General features: G+C 34.0%; 1 protein-coding gene across 1 annotated transcript; it reads right to left on the reverse strand.

Moving 5' to 3' along the window:
• Positions 1-6,562: 6,562 nt before the first annotated feature.
• On the reverse strand, positions 6,563-9,821 carry LOC123561773 (uncharacterized). The gene is made up of 3 exons (XM_053524178.1): positions 7,990-9,821; positions 7,681-7,774; positions 6,563-7,099 (listed from the first exon to the last, which is right to left on the reverse strand). Exon 1 carries the CDS (start codon positions 9,819-9,821, stop codon positions 8,631-8,633), a length of 1,191 nt encoding a protein of 396 aa, XP_053380153.1. The 3' UTR covers positions 6,563-7,099; positions 7,681-7,774; positions 7,990-8,630.
• Between the last annotated feature and the right edge of the window lie 8,221 nt (positions 9,822-18,042).

Consider the following 18,042-nt stretch of genomic DNA (forward strand, 5'->3'; position numbering starts at 1 on the left):
GACAGAAACATTTTTTTGAAAAACTAGTTACATTTATATGGTATTGTTTGCTTCTGAAAGTATAGTCTATTTCTGAATTATATGAATTGGGTGTAGTCAACGCACAGGGGAGTGTATAGCTTAAAAATACTATAAACTGTACTGACATAGTAAGAAGAAGAAACTTTCAAGACAGATTATTCTCTCGAACAACACGTTTTGTCTCTGTTTCAATTTACTGTGTTTCTCAGTATTGTTCCTTTCTCATCCAGTCCTCAGCCACCACACATTCCACACTCAAAGATAACCGCCATTCAGAGTCTGCTGACAAGTCTTGTTATTTTCTGCTTTTACGATGTGTTTATATCATTTCGTATTGATATGTTTAATGCTTAAGGATGCGCTTGGGCCTGTTTCAAAACTTTGTAGAATTTTGTTCACATATTTCTAACAATATAAAAGCAGTCTTACAAAAATATTTAGTAAGTGTAGAACCATACATACAACATTTAAAAGACACTTCTTCAAATCATACTATCGCAGATCCCCGAAGATAACGGTTAGTTCAATGGGTAATATGGCAAGACTTATTCAACACTTGATTGCTGCCATGAAAAAGTTACTTTGTAATCTCCAATACACAAAATAATAATTATCAGTTATATTATCAAATTTTGGAAACCATCGAGATCCCCTTATATAAGTCATAAACATTAATCTATGCATCACCTTTAGATTAGATTTAATAGTTGTGTTAACCACATTTTAATAACACAAAACTTATTCCCGGATGAGTAATTTTGCTGAGTGAAAAAATACTAACATCCAAACACCCCTTACTTATAATGGATTTATATCATGTCTGAAATATTTAAATTTATTCCGCAGTGAATTAACTGCACCCCTGAAGTCAGATTTTAAATGCTATTGAAATTACTATTACCTATCCAAGCCAGGCCAGGCCAGACCAGACGGAGCTAGATGTTATATCATGCCTTAGTGAAATATATACAAAGTTGATAACACTGAAGTGCAGATTAAATAGTTCGTCGACCAATCAGTCTTCTGCCTTTTTTCTAAATCTTAATCGAAACCACGTTCAATATTTCAATTATGTTGCAAGATCGCGAAATACTTTCTGCTCCCATTTACGCGGACATTACATCACTTTTAGAATCTAGAAAATGCCTAATTCGAAAATATTTACTATCAAATTGTTGAGATTGATTGAACTTATTGCCGAAAAAGTAAAGAGCTAAAGTTATTTTCCGGGATACCAATGCGCCAGTGAATGCAAAATGCACTTTAAGTCAAGCATATTACTTCAACAAACGAATATTTAGGTAATATTTAAACCTTAACAGGGTCGTGGTTGAATAAATACCTCTAGTACATATCTTACTATGCACTTAAACTACATTTTTCATATTTATGTCAAAGAATGTTCAGCATGTAGTCCGGATCACAACCTAGGACAACACGGTGTAAGACGAAAAATAATGAGTGTTAGTTAGCTCTTTTGGTCACTCCATGACTCCCAAAGGACCAGAAAATATAACAAAACTGAAAACTTATGACACATGATTTTAATAATCCTTTTTGCTTCCTCATGTTGTAATATTTAAAGAGGTAGTTAATTTAAAGAAAAGTAAAAGCAATTTTCTTCTCATCTTTTCCCTATTTAGTTTTAATTAGAAATAGTAACACTTGGGACCTGTTTGAAATAGCAAATATATGAGCACATTAATTTTTCAATATCTATTCAGACTAAACTAATAAGGCGACATCTTTGTTATGAAAGAATAACGTGTTTGTGTACATTTATAAACGTTCTGATTCATGCATTGTATTCAGCAGAGAAAAGCATGGAATGACGCTGCAAATTCTTGCGACATTGCATTCTATAATTCTTTTTTTACAAATGCACAGAAACATTTTATTTAATGCAAATCGACTTGCTGGTGTTTAAAACTAATCCTAAAGCATGAAATTAAGGTAGTTCTGCATGTTCGAATACCTGGTTGCGTGACGGTATATATCCGGATAACGTAGAATAATGCTTGGACTCGACATACGGAAACGAAGTTCATTTTATTTAATTGCAGACCGTGAGAAAATTTATTAAAACGTTTGTATCTTTAAAGAATAAAATATGATATTGAAAAGTTTGACACGTTAATTAATTGCAAGCACAGGACCTGTACATTTTATTTCGCCATATTATAGACCATAAGTAAACTTATAATTTGGGAAAGTTTCATTAAAATCTATTTTGTACAATAAATTCTGTTCGCGAAATCGGCATATGGAATTGCATGTGTGGATGTAATCCAACTTGTTACGTAATTATCACTTTCATTTCATTCAGTCTGGGGAGGTAACTAGAATCACGGATTGGGACTAGTGTCGATGGAGAGTCTTGCTTTCTGGTCTAAAACTACACTCTCACATGTTATTTTTCTAATCTCAAGAAATTGCGAGGAAAACACAGATAATATTTATTTCAAAACGTCTTAGAATTTTCTTTCTCGTGGATAGCTAAATTACATTATATTAGTTTAACTAAATTACATTATATTAGTTTAGATTCTTTTAAGAACATGGCAAATTCAATAATTTCCAGTATTTTAAATTATTTATTATGCAATAACCATACACTAATATAGGTTTTGTAAAGAGATATCCCGCTATAAAATGTCTCGGTAAGCTAAGCTGGCATATTGTTGAAAATAAAGGAACAAGCATATACAGTTAATAACAATGGTGTACAAGTAGTTTAGTTTTTGGAAGACAAATAAATTATAACTTTACAAAACGTAAAAGATAATATAACTAGCATTATATCTAACATCTAATATGTTAGTCAGATAGAACACTTGAGTGGAACAATTGAAAGATTCAGCTCTAATATGGTCTTGTAAAAATATGAATGTCAAACTAAGTACTCCGACCACGGCAGTACGCTGTGAATTTGTCCACATTTGAAAAAAAAAATGCTTGTGATTTATTATTAGGTTTTCGTGATATATATTTTTGCCTTTTACTGTCATATAGAAATATGTAATGTGTATGTTACTGTCAAGCGCCCAAAAGCCCAGAAAACTGAAATTCCCTGTCGAGAGGATTATTGGTGGCCCATAATCTGTATACGTTCAAGCAAGATGAGTACTTTCATCCACTGATGATAAAAATCAAGGCGACATAGTTAGTTACGAAATTTCAACAATGAAAACATGACAGACCTCTGATTTGCGAAAATAGGATACAACACACACTTGTGTAAATTCTATAATTGTTTATTGCATGCTCAGAAAGTTACACATGTCGCTATCATTCCCGGAGTAAAATATGTCCCACAGTGACCTTTTTTGAGTTTAGTTTACTGTACGTGTATCATTTTCGCCTATAACTTTAAACATTTGAATTCATTCGGCTTTAAATTTCAAATCAGTTCTACAAATATATTAGATGGTGTCAGATGTGAAAGCTTAGCCTTTCCAAAAACTACAGACCCTCACAAACATTTTGATGTATAAAACATATTGTTGCATTTTGTAGACCGGATATCTGACCAAAATCTAAAGAAAGTTGCTGTACTTATTACAGTCTAAATGTTTTCACGAACACAAAGTAACAAAATGTATCCGTTCAATTTCATAGGATGTTCCTTTTGGCATTGCCGCATACATTGACTGCATTATAAATGTTCAGTTTGAACAATACGTATTAAAAATGGAATATTCAACATCTAAGGCAGACGTATTCAAATTGACCTGATCTTCGATTCTAAGGAGAATGTATTATATAAATGCATATAATTGTGATGTCGTCTTTGAAAACCGGTCCAGATGCGGCATGACGTAATATCGAGAAACGACGTTTAAAGTTGCGCCAAGTTTACGCGCGCAGCTTTCTTACACATGTTTTAATTAGCAAAAGTTTTACCGTTAAAGTACGACTGCTTGTTACATGATTGACAACAGCCTACTACAGAAAGAATATTTAGACATCAGACCTGTAAAAAAATAGTGGTATTACGCCTGAGGCAAAATATTTCGTTCAAAATCAGTTGTTTCCCCTTCGCTATGTTTCCGGTTTCGAATTTTATCAGGGAAGCATGTGAAGTTTACTTTTGTTTAACTACCTTTTGTTCAATGATGAAGGGATCTGAGACTTGTAATACTGTTTACTGATTTGGTAAGTACCGTTTATGAACAGTAGTTAATGATGATTCTCTAATATATTTGAAACTTTCACTGAAATAAGTCGGTCTTTTACCCGGAAGTGAATCCAAAACATACTGAGGGAAATTTATGAAATTTATCTCGAGGCCACTAAACACAGATGATTTCACTATGCCTGTGTATTTAATATAAAATGGCCAGTTGGGTTATCACAAAGATTATTGAAGGCAGGCAGCTTCTTACTCGAGGTGACCAGGATATGGCAGGATTCATCAAATTAGTTCATTGTCCATAGTAAGCTTAATTTATTATGGAAAAATACAATATACATGTAGCAATGATAATTAATAAATTTGATGCAGACTTATAGATGCCTGCCTGTGTCACAGCATTTCTCGAAAAGTCCCCTCTCAAGTAGTAGCCAAGGTATTTTAAAAGGAAATATGCAGATGTCCGGTAACCGGACGCCTACCCTGCATTCTAGCTGTCCGGCAACAATACGACTAGCCTCTCCGCGAATGTTTTTCTAGCTGTTCGGCTATCTTTTTATATATGAATACTGTAAGGAATTTTTTTAGGAAATAAATTTATTGTATCATTTTTTTGGCATAGGTTTGAATATCTACCTGTAAGGCGTATACAATATTTTAAAATTGATTACCGGACACCTAGAAAACCCCTATAGGATTGAAATTTGGATAGGCTAGGCGTCCTGTTACCGGTTGGCTAGAACACCGGCTAGGTTTCTGGTTACCGGATGTCTAGACACTTCCATTTATAAAATGGTAACTGTTTTTGCTGTGGGTCTCATAAGTCATGTTATTTCTGTCTGGTGACTACTCTCTTTCCATTACTGTTGATTCATAATGTTTTGTAACAGGATGATTTTTTTTTTTGGATAGTGGGAATTTATGACATATAATGAAAATCTTTTTAATTTTGAAATTTTTGAGCCTTGCTGTGTGTAAAACAATTTATGATCCTTTAAAAAATAGATTCATAGTATAATTACTTTTATAGTATTTTGTGGTAAGTTAATGAAACCTTTCACAATCACATTATTAATTTAGTATTCATGAAGTTTTTGATTTTTAGTGATGTTTACAGTACATGTAATGTATCTTCTTTCAGATAATATTCCTTGTTCCTTTGATGGTTCATTCCACTATACAGCTGGTTCATGTACCCTACAACAGCCAGGAAATTGGTCTGTTTACTTTAAGATCCCAAGAAAATGTAACATATTTTGGATGTACTTTGAGGAATCAGGTAAGTAACATCCAGCTAATGGCTCTTATTAAAATTTTAATGCAATATATTATTTATTTATACTTCTGTCTAGGTTTTGTTGGAGCCAGTTCAAAATAAGTCTACTTCTACACTAATGATTTGTACAATGTATGTACTATGACTATTAAATGGCTTAAACTGACAAAACTGGCATTATTGAAATTTAATTTCAACAATCTGGTTTTGAGGAGGATCAGTTGGTGTAAAGTCTTCATTACATTGCCTATTAGCCTGAGAAAAGTCTGTGGCACTCAATAAGTACATGGATAATTTGAATGCTTAACACAACATGTACATGTGTATAAGTTGATATCTCATTAACTTGTGTATCCTTCTGGCTTACCCAGTAATAAATAAATTTAGAAGTAAGTCAAGAGGTGGGTTCTGTTTTTAATATTAGTTTATTATGCTCCAATAATATTAATAATTCTTTCCAGTATTCTTACACCACAACTTATAGTAGAGATAGTACCTAAGTTTTTCAAATCATAGGTTTGAAGTTAAAAAGCTTTGAAATGAATACAAATGTCCATATATTTCTCAAAAACAGAAATATAGACAATATTTTAACCAGAAGTGTGGAGTTATGAGCATTTAATATTTTCATGTTAACGAAAATTTTGTGATCAAGGAAATGTAACTCTTCTTGAACACGGAGAGCATAAACATCAAAGGGACATAATAAAGTCAATATTTTCTAATTGGGTGCATTTGATTTAACATTCAACTTTGATCTGGATTGCTAAATAATGATCCATGATACTGTGTGCTAAAAATTTAGAACATCTGGAACAGTCTATTAACAGCAAAACTGTGCTTTAGCAGAATCTAAATAGTTAAGCTCTAACTGGGACTCGAACCCAGTACCTCTCACACCTAAGGCAGACACTCTACCACTTCCCTATAACAGCAGTAGCTAATAGCTATGCAGTTTAATTGCTGGATTACATTGCGTGAACTGGAACAATAATCGGTGAACTCCGGATTATCGGCGTATTCGCTTTGTTACCTAACGGCAATTTTTGTGTGTAAAGAAAAAATATAATCTAATGCTGCCAACGTCATAATCGGTCAAATCTGCCCAAATTTCTCTGACGTGTTGTTTCAGAGTATGAACTTACTAAACTGGTAGTACCAGTGAAATATTACTTACACTGAATCTTTTATATTTGCCCTTTTTGCAGCTGTCGAACGGCAAAGACGGTGAGTTTTGTCCAAATATAAGTAATTATTTTACCAGTTTTGAGAGGATTTCAATTGATGGGAAATTACAGTTACAAACTAAATACCTTTCTGCAACACATGGAATCATTAGCATTCACTGTCAGTCAGTATTATGACTAAGATCGACTGTCATTCATTCATTTCAAAGTTCTATAGACAGAGTCCGTTGTTTACATTTTTATCGTAACCGGTGCACTTGTAAAAATCACTTTAGTTTGAAAAATCAAAGTATGCGAAGAGCTATGATACGGTCTCTACTTATAGTTCATTCAGAGTTCCTGTTATAATCAAGAAAACCCAAACTTTCTAATATGTCCATAACACCACAAAGTCCACATATGCACATACAGTTCTCTACAGTGCATTTCTCAGACGTTTTCCTTATCATCTAACGTTGACCGTGATAGAATGATAATTCCATCCTAAAAATATAAACACATATTTACTAAACATTACTTAGAATTATTCCAAGTAAACAGTTACAATATTTTCATGAAAACTGGAATTAACAATATCTCCATGAATACTAAAATATATATGTATTATACAAGAGTTGTCATAGGACAGCTGTGCTCGACTCTCCAACTATTTAATAATCTCGACAATCGAAAATACAGGGTTTGGGAACCCGTGCAATGCGTAACAGCTCATAACAGCGGTCAAGTATGTGAAGTCACAATCAGTTCCCATAACTGGTCAAAAAGACACCAGTTTACATACAAGCATAAACCGAACAATGCTTAGTGGAGCTAGTTAAATTACAATACAATTAAATACAGCATTTCAAACAATATACCAACATGTGCTGTACTCTTAAGATAAAAATAAACTCTTAGTCGTTACTTTTACATGACATTATTCTATACTGTTCTAGTGACCAGTATTCCAGTTAACCGGTAATACAAAACAAACTCATTATCGCCATAAACAGTGTCTTCAGCATTACAAAAGATAAAATATAAAATAATAATACAATCACAAAAGGGAAACAAGTTAGGCTTACCAATTTATAGAAATGAATGGCTTTCACTCACACACAACACAACAATGTCTCTTGTAATTCTCTGCTCTCTCCAGTGATGGTTGTGACAGGTTAGCTGAAAATTAAGATGGTGCACAAAACATAAGATAGGTGAACATTATTACTTTATTTAAAGAAGTCAGAACATTTGTTGCTATTTTGATCATTCGCGAATACATATGACAACTGGATACAAGTGCCAAATACAACGCCCTACTTAAATACAAATAAGGTGAAGCCCATTATAAGCAACCGAACAATAAATACAACCATTTTAAACCGATAACTAACCTGTGAACCCTTATTATTTCTCATAATTTACTATAAAATCACTTCTCTTATAAAACATGTCTTCCCTTCTTAACTGAAATCACGTGACGCCTTTTTCGCGGTTAATATTTACACAAATGTACTAAAATCATCCAAAAGACTTTTAATCACCAAAATTCAATCCGGCTACACACTCCCCCACCTTCTGAAATGACGTCCCGTCATTACCAGTCTAAATCAGTCAGTAAAAAATTTACACCATACTATCTCCAAAATTACCTCCATATCTCTTCACATATTTACAAACTAGCAAATAACTTTCATATAATATTATATATGGCATTCTACTGTTAACATATGATAGTTAACACATATACATTATAACCACTTAAATATTAGGAGTTATAGCTCTTATAATTTTAGTAATATAAGCCATACTTGAATAATAATATAAATATATATTTAATACACATATCAATATTTAAAATTTGTGATCAAAATTTAATTTATACTGTTTCTCCCCCTGCATAAGTAAACTGTGACCACACAGTTCTTTTAATTGTTTCATAATTATTTCTCATATCATGTTTATTTACATAAGTGACACATGAAACACATATAATACATAAGTGGCACATGAAACACATAATAAACACAACAGATTACTTCATCAGTGATACAATTAGTTTATGTGCTGTGTCACTGTCCATCTCGGTTAAGGCACCTGACTTCATCAGAGCATCCAGAGCTTGTAGTTTTGTGTCTACTGGCCTTGCCACCATCCTGTACATGTGAAAGTCTTCAAAATGTTTTGGAAGTTTCCTTTCTCTAGTTGGTCGTCTTGGTACAGTAGGTGTTTTCATGGTTGGTGCTTTTTCTATATCCTTTACTTCTGTTGTGTTGTCTGTTTCTTCTGTTTGATGAATTATCTTTGTTTCTGTATTATCATTCTTCTGTGTGACTTCTATTTCTTCTTCTTTAGATGGTTCTGGTTCTAACATTTGACTATCAGTATGTTCTGTATCACTCTGTTCTTCTGCCTGATATCCCTGGACACCTTGTCCTTCCTCTACTAATCCTTCATCTTGATGACTATGTAAAACACTTTCATCATTACCATATGTTCCATCTCCTTCTTCCATAACTGTATCTACTGCAACTTCTTTGAAGCCAGTTTCTGTAACACTTTCTTCGGATTGTCCTCCAGTGTTGGGATTATGGGCGTCCCCACACCGACTTATACTTGGTATAAATTCATACTCCTCATCACTTTCAGACTCTTCAAGTCTTGCGACGTCGCTTTCCTTATTTTCATCTCTCAGTTTCTCCTCAGATGGGTCTTTTACTATTTCTACAGTGTCCTCTGTAACCTTATCTCCATTATCTTCTTCTTCAGTATCCTGACTGTGTACCAGAATTAAATGATTACGGTGTAAAGTCTTTTCTCTGTCATCTTTTGTCGATTTTACTTTAAAGACAGGGATATCAGGTCTTGGTTGATCAATAACTAAGTATTCACCTTCTTCAAATTTATCCTGAATTTTGTGTTTGCCTTCAAATGCTAGTTTCTTTACTAAAACCTTGTCTCCTTTACTTATTTGTGCAGCTTTTGCTTTTCTGTCATAATACTTCTTCTGTTTAGACTTTGCCTTATCTATATGTGATTCGACAATCTTTCTTGTTTTCTCCGTTCTTTCCTTCAGATCATTTATATATTCCTGAGTAGGTTTTCGCGTACTGTCTTCTCTGGCCTTTTCAAATGTAGCATCGATGGGTAACTTTGGTTTGCGTCCAAACATGAGCTCATATGGTGATATCTTGGTAGCCTCAATGTGGAATGCAATTATATGCATGAACCAAAGAATTTACATATTTTTCCAATCATTTTTGTTCTGTCTCCAATGTTCCAAGCAATATCAAGTAAGGTTCTGTTAAAACGCTCTGGTCCAGAGTTTCCTTGCGGATGATATGGTGTGGTGTGATTTTCTCATGTTGGTGATGTTAAAAGTTCTTTGATAATTTCACTTTCAAAGTTTGCGCCATGGTCAGAGTGAAAACGAGTTGGAATTCCGTAGTGTATGACAAAGTTATTGTAAAAAGCATCAGCTGTTGTTTTCGCTGTTTGGTTCTTAGTTGGAATGGCCTGTGCAAACTTTGTATAATGGTCTGTAATGACAGAATGTTTCCTATTCCACCTTTGCTTGGTTCCAATGTGAGATATCAAAGCATACTAATTCCAAAGGGTATGTACTGTTGATGTTGACTAATGGTGCTCTTTCTGTTGGTGTTTTTGTCTAATGCACGGTCACAGCTGCTTTACCCACTGTGCAACATTATTTGCCATTCCCGCCAGTGTACCTACTCAATAGTCTCATTGTCGTTCTTGTCCTGGATGGCCTACATCATTATGAAGTCCTTAAGTACCTCTTTTCATATAACACTCCGGTAAGACAAGTTGCTCTATCTCGTTTCCATTCCTCTATGATGGTCCTAAATAAAATCCCTCTTTTCATCTTTAAATGCTGTACTGTTTCTCATTGTCAAGTCCACTTTTGTCATGTATATGTTTGGTATGGTCTGATCAATAACTGCTCTCCTCCATCTTTCTATAAGTCTATCCTGTCTTTGTGCTTGTCTTATTTCTCTCATTTCTTTTTGTGCCAAAATCTGTCCTGGTTCCTCTGTTGCCTCAATTATGTTGATATTTGCCATTGGTAGTGTCTCAATATATGGTATATCTATAGTATTGCAGATTGCTTTTACTGTTTTGTCATCAATCTGAATCCTGTCGATCATTACTTTCATCCTGTACTTTCTCATGTGGGTACCTGCTCATTCCATCTGCATCTGCATTTTTCATACCGGGTCTGTACTGAATGTCAAATGAGTACTCTCCTAATGCAGAGGCCCATCGTTGTCCCGTGGCATCTAGCTTGGCACTTGTGAGAATATGTGTCAAAGGATTGTTGTCCGTCAGTACAAGGAAATGGTTAAGAGTAAGGTAGTCTGAGAATTTCTCTGTTATGGCCCACTTCAATGCAAGAAACGCTAGTTTAAAGGCACTGTAGTTTCTTTCAGACTTGGTTAGGGTGCGACTTGCATAGGCTATGACACGCTTCTTTCCGTCTTGTTGTTGGTAAAGTACAGCTCCCAAAGATTTTGTCGACGCATCTGTGTGAAGTTCAAAAGGCAATGTGAAGTCTGGATATGCTAGTATTGGAGGTGATGACAACACTTCTTTAAGATGGTCAAATACTTGTTGCTCCTTCTCTGTCCAATTCCATTCCACTTTTGGTTTCTTCTGCCCTTTCTTATGTGATGTTGGTGGTAGAAGCTCTGACAATGGCTTGGTAATCTTACTGAAATTAGCAATGAATTTGCGGTAATAGCCGGCAAAAGCGAGAAAGGATCGTAGTTCATCCGCATTAGATGGTACTGGCCAATTCTGTATCTTAGCTATTTTCTCCGGGTCTGTTTCTATGCCGTTACCACTCACAACATATCCTAGAAATCGAACTTCTGGTTTAAAGAAGAAACATTTCTCTGGTGCAAGTTTCAGGTTGGCATCTCTCAATTTTCCTAGTACAATGTCTAAACGTTCAAGGTGTTGTTCAAATGTTTCACTGAAAATAATGAGATCATCCAGATAAATAAGACAGATTTTCATGTTGAGGTCTCCTAAAATTTCCTCCATAAGTCGCTGATATGTTGCTGGGGAATTTGTAAGCCCAAATGGCATCTTGTTGTATTCGTAAGAACCAATAGATCCTACGGTAAATGCAGTCCTTTCCTTGTGTGCTTCTTCCACTTCTATCTGGTGATAACCAGCCTTCATGTCTATTGTTGAGAAGTACTTGGCGCCATGTAAACTATCAAATATTTCTTCCATTCTAGGTAAGGCGTATGCGTCTTTTGATGATCTTTCATTGAGTTGGCGATAATCTATGCACAGTCTAAGTTTTCCATTCTTTTTGCGAACAAGCACTACATTGGAAGCCAAAGGTGACTTAGATGGCCGTATAATTCCAGTGGAGAGTAACTGTTCAATATGCTGACGTACTTCATCAATCATTGATGGCGGTATTCGACGGTATCTCTGCTTAAAAGGTGTACTGTTGATCAAATCAATCCGATGTTTGATTTTATTACATATACCTATATCAGTATCATCCAGGGAAAAAATGTCCTTGTTCTTGTAGAGCAATTCTCTTAACTGTAATTTCTGGTCTGGATCAAGTATGCCTGTATCATCAATGTTCAATTCATCAATAATTTTGTCTCTTTTGTGGTCCTTTTCTATCTTTTCAAACACTTCTTCTGCTACAGTGACGGGTTGCAGTTCACATATGACTGACCTAGGCTCGATGGTTATTGTGTTTGTTGTCAAGTTTGATAGATTGACCTTTATTTCCGAGTTTTTCTTATACTGGTACTGAATGACAGCTGGTGATACATCTATAAATGATGGTATATTGCTGCTTTCAGTCTCTTGAATAATAGCAGTAGTGGCTGGATAGTCTAATTCTTTGTCTGTGTAACATGTCAACTGTATTGAATCATTTGGTTTCAAAAGAACTTTTTCTGGCGATGCACTCTTCACAACAGCCAGTTTATTTTTATGTCTTTTCAGCTCTTTCTCTCGGACTACAATTGTCCTAAAACTCAGATACCATCCAGTATGCAAACTAGCTTTTTGCAGAAATTGATCTCCAAAACTGTCTTTACAGTCTTTCAGGAGTTCGTGCAATATATTCGTTCCAATGATAATTGGAGTTCTTTCAGAGAACTTTGTGTCTGGTGTGACTAACAGAAGACATGTTACTGGTTTGGCTTTAGGTAAACCAATTTCAACTTTCAATTCAACTTCAATATAACCCATGTATGGCAGATTTTGTCCGTCTGCGTATTCTATATTAAGTATGTCACCGACTGGTTGAATATCAACATGTGAAAGATGTTGTTTATAAAATGATTCAGCTATAACACTAACGCAACTGCCTGTGTCAAGTAATGCAGAAGCAGGAATGCCATGTAGTATTATATTGACTAAATTTGTATCTCCAATTAATTTAGGATCTTGTTTATTTGTGCTTTGGTCCGATCCTACAACCGAAGCACTTAAGCTTTTGGGTAGTTGTTTTTCTTGTGGCCCTTTTCATTGCATTTGTAGCATACTATCTGGTTGTAAGCTGTAGGGCAGTTTCTTTGTAAGTGGCCCTTCTGGTGACAAAGGTAACAGGTAGGCTGAAAAGTCCCTGTACCTGTTGGTCTCTGTGGGTTATAATCGCCTCTTCCTCGTCCTCTACCTCTAAATGTACCTCTCGAATAACCACGACCACCATACCAATTTTGTCTGTTTGACTCATATCCTTTTTGTTCTTTTTCTTTCTCAAGAACATCTATCCGATCATTCATTTGTTGAAGCAACTGCTTCACTTCAGAAAGTTCACTGCTCTCCTTTTTCTCCACATTTACAGTAGCTTTACAAGCTTTCTTTTCCTCTGTTGGGCCTTCAGTTTTAATATCAGATTCTATCTTTCTAAGTTCTTTCTTGAAATCATTATATCCTGCTATCTTATCACACTGATATACAGACATGTGTTTTAAGTCTTTTCTTAATCCAGAGTGCAATACTTGTTTTAATATTTCTGTGTCGCTCCTCTTAAATCCTTTCAGTTCCACTGCTTTGTCAAACAACTCCTCTAAACGTGATGCAAAAGTTTCCACAGACTCATTTGTCTTTTGCTCACAAGTATAGAACTTTTTCATGATGTTTTCTCTTGATTCTACCATACCATACGCATTTTCCAGCTTTTCTAAGACTTGTTTGACTGATACCCCAGGTCCTAACCTTCTAACTTTATCACTAGCACTACCTTTCAATGCTCTACGTACACCGAGCATAATCTGTTCTTCAGTGAACACTTTATCACTTAAAAGTGATTGTACTTCATATTTAAAAGTATCCCAAGTTACTTCTCCTTTTCCTTCATCTCCGTAAAAGGTAGATAACTTTGGGAAGTGGTAAGTGCCAGCTTCTGATGTACTAGCTGTTGGTCCTGTTGTATGTACATCACTTGACTCTTCCTTTACACTACTAAATACTTTCAGAAGTTTTACAACATCTTCTGTTGTATCGAGTTTAGGTTTAATACCTAAGAGATGTAGTGCTTCTAATAATTTGGCATACTCCTCCGTAACTCCACCAACAGCTCCAGGAGGGTCTTCAGACTTCATATTCTCCTTCTTACTATTATAATGTCACCTCAATTTTCACAAAATGCTTTTTTCAGTTTCACGAATACAATGCTATTCCAATCGTGAAATTCAACAAGTTAATCTACCTGTATATAATTCAGTATTATATCAATACTATACACTTACCGTCTAACTAAAATAGATTTATTAGTCAGTTCTGACTTACTCACATCACAGCGTAAATATCTTGCGTACTACCTGAATCATACAAGTCTCAAACTCAAATTCACTTCTTCAGTATAAAGTGAAATCTTTCTCGCGTTAAGTGTCTTTCATGTATTTACTTCACTGTCACACTTGCGCACCTCACTTATGCACAACTATACTCAATTTCAATGTATAATAGTTATTAAATCTTTAAGTGTTCACAACTTAAATCACTTTCAATACAATAGCTTTCTGTCTTTCTTACTTACAAGTCTCCAAAAACTTACAACAGCACAATATCACATTACTTTACAAAAGTAAACACAATTCAACAATGTGAACACAATCACATAATACTGGAATTTTTTGGGTAAATACGGTACTATAATATAGAACAGACACCGATATATTTATAGACAAATATAGAATGGTATTTCTTTTTAAAATATTTGGATGAAATACGGTAACACTTTATCTGAATAAATATTAAAATATTTGAAACAAATACGGTAATTGTATTTTTAAAAAATACGGTAAAGTTTGGAACAACTATGGTAATTGTCTTTGTGAATAAATACAGTAATATCTGTAACAAATAGGATAATTGTATTTATGAATAAACACGGTAATATTTGGAAGAAATATGGTAATACTATTTGTGGATAATTACGGTAATTATATAAAGTCAAGTAGAATTTGGAATAAATATGGTAATACTATCTGTGACAGTGAACAACCACAGTAATAGTATAAAGGAGAAGTATGGTAATAACAGCTGAATAATTACGGTAATAATATCTACAGAACTATTTACGGTAATCTAAGTGAAGAGATACGGTAAAGCTGCAAGTGTCTATATGGTAACTTAGTTTTGAAAAAAGTAAAATTTAAATATTTAGAATAAATATGGTAGTGATTTTTAGAAGTAATACGGTAGTATTTTATTTTAAACTACGGTAGTAGAACGGCAATGGGTAGTATATTCAAGTATAAACAAAGTCGAAAGTTTCTCAAACTAATCGCCCCGATTTATACAAATTGTATGCAATTTATCTTTTAATAAAATTTATAGCAGTATTTATTGTCAAATGTCTGTATGTCGACGTACACTTGTGATTTATCCGAGTAAATTGCAAAGAAATAAACTTATGAAATGCAAAGTCACAAAACTAGAAAATCCAACCAATATATAACCAGAGTGCTTCTGGAATATGACAATTCAACTAAGCTTTATTTTCCACCGATACACAACTTTATCTGAAAGTCACTGAGAAAACAAAGCAGAAATACCTGGAATGCAGAAGTATTATAATGAGCTTTGTAACTATTTCTTGTGGCTCTGATTTTTGTAGATTTTTTTTTTTTTTTTTTTTTTTGATACTATTCAATCAAAATAGCAGCATTGCGAGAAGGTATTTACTTGTTAATATTGTAAAGAAGAGTGCTAATAATTAAAATGGAGTCTTTATTAAGTAAGAATCCTTCACCAGTTGATTAAGTGTGAAAACATGCAAAAGTGAATGTTTTCTTTCGTACTTACAATAGCATACTATTTTAAATATAAGAAACTGCAGTCATTTTATCTTTCACTGTATGTATGAACTAAAAGATTTATATCTTGTAAAATTACTTGAAACAAAGGGAAACAACTTCAATTTCTGTATATTTGAAAATGATTCTTTTACTCACTCACTGTTGATAAAACTGTACTTTTTGGCTCAACACTACTACATATTAGTCTCTGTGGTCACTAGAACTTGATACTTCACTGTAAAAGGCACAAAGTGTCACTTCTATAAAAACGTAATAAGTAAATTGTCACGTCTTCTATTCATCGTCTCCAAGCCTTGAACTGTTCCTGTATGTGGTGCTGCTCCTGGCTACGAACTATGTCTATTTCCCTGTGTGATAGTTAACCGAATCCCGTTAATTGGCTCTTACATGTAGGTTTCGTATAGAACCAAAGGATTGTCTCCCTCGGAAACAGTTATTCTGATGTTCTATTGTGCATAATTTGAACAAAGTTTCGCAATTTTATAAAATATTCAATGAATCACTTAATGACTCAATTTGTTGTTAATAGTACTTGTTGAATAAGATCTCCAACATCGTCTGGACACTTGAAATTTAGCACTATGTCTATTAAACACGACACACAAGTCTAAAGTACTAATAGTTGTAAATGTTTATTCTCTGTGATCCTCGCAGTAGTAGTAACTGTTCCAAAGTTTCATCTCAGAACGTCTAAAAATTTTTACACTTCTTTGAATACTTCTATTTTTGTCTGAATTTAGAATATTCACTGACAATGTCTAAATAAGTTCTAAAGCGTCTAAATTAACCAATCATCACAAATGTCTATTCACTTTCATCACAGATTATTGTCTATTCACTTCTGCTGGAGTTTTAACTAAACCATGTTGGGCGCCATTTGTATCCTTCTGGCTTACCCAGTAATAAATAAATTTAGAAGTAAGTCAAGAGGTGGGTTCTGTTTTTAATATTAGTTTATTATGCTCCAATAATATTAATAATTCTTTCCAGTATTGTTACACCGCAACTTATAGTTCATTCAGAGTTCCTGTTATAATCAGGAAAACCCAAACTTTCTAATATGTCCATAACACCACAAAGTCCACATTTGCACATACAGTTCTCTACAGTGCATTTCTCAGACGTTTTCCTTATCATCTAACGTTGACCGTGATAGAATGATAATTCCATCCTAAAAATATAAACACATATTTACTAAACATTACTTAGAATTATTCCAAGTAAACAGTTACAATATTTTCATGAAAACTGGAATTAACAATATCTCCATGAATGCTAAAATATATATGTATTATACAAGAGTTGTCATAGGACAGCTGTGCTCGACTCTCCAACTATTTAATAATCTCGACAATCGAAAATACAGGGTTTGGGAACCCGTGCAATGCGTAACAGCTCATAACAGCGGTCAAGTATGTGAAGTCACAATCAGTTCCCATAACTGGTCAAAAAGACACCAGTTTACATACAAGCATAAACCGAACAATGCTTAGTGGAGCTAGTTAAATTACAATACAATTAAATACAGCATTTCAAACAATATACACAACATGTGCTGTACTCTTAAGATAAAATAAACTCTTAGTCGTTACTTTTACATGACATTATTCTATACTGTTCTAGTGACCAGTATTCCAGTTAACCGGTAATACAAAACAAACTCATTATCGCCATAAACAGTGTCTTCAGCATTACAAAAGATAAAATATAAAATAATAATACAATCACAAAAGGGAAACAAGTTAGGCTTACCAATTTATAGAAATGAATGGCTTTCACTCACACACAACACAACAATGTCTCTTGTAATTCTCTGCTCTCTCCAGTGATGGTTGTGACAGGTTAGCTGAAAATTAAGATGGTGCACAAAACATAAGATAGGTGAACATTATTACTTTATTAAAGAAGTCAGAAACATTTGTTGCTATTTTGATCATTCGCGAATACATATGACAACTGGATTACAAGTGCCAAATTACAACGCCCTACTTAAATACAAATAAGGTGAAGCCCATTATAAGCAACCGAACAATAAATACAACCATTTTAAACCGATAACTAACCTGTGAACCCTTATTATTTCTCATAATTTACTATAAAATCACTTCTCTTATA

The sequence above is a fragment of the Mercenaria mercenaria genome, chromosome 15, assembly GCF_021730395.1.
Source record: "Mercenaria mercenaria strain notata chromosome 15, MADL_Memer_1, whole genome shotgun sequence".
Taxonomy (NCBI): Eukaryota; Metazoa; Mollusca; class Bivalvia; order Venerida; family Veneridae; genus Mercenaria; species Mercenaria mercenaria.

What these genes read in the sequence shown, in the direction of transcription:
- LOC123561773 (XM_053524178.1), bottom strand. Translation starts at nt 9,821, where the DNA reads ATGCATATAATTGCATTCCACATTGAGGCTACCAAGATATCACCATAT.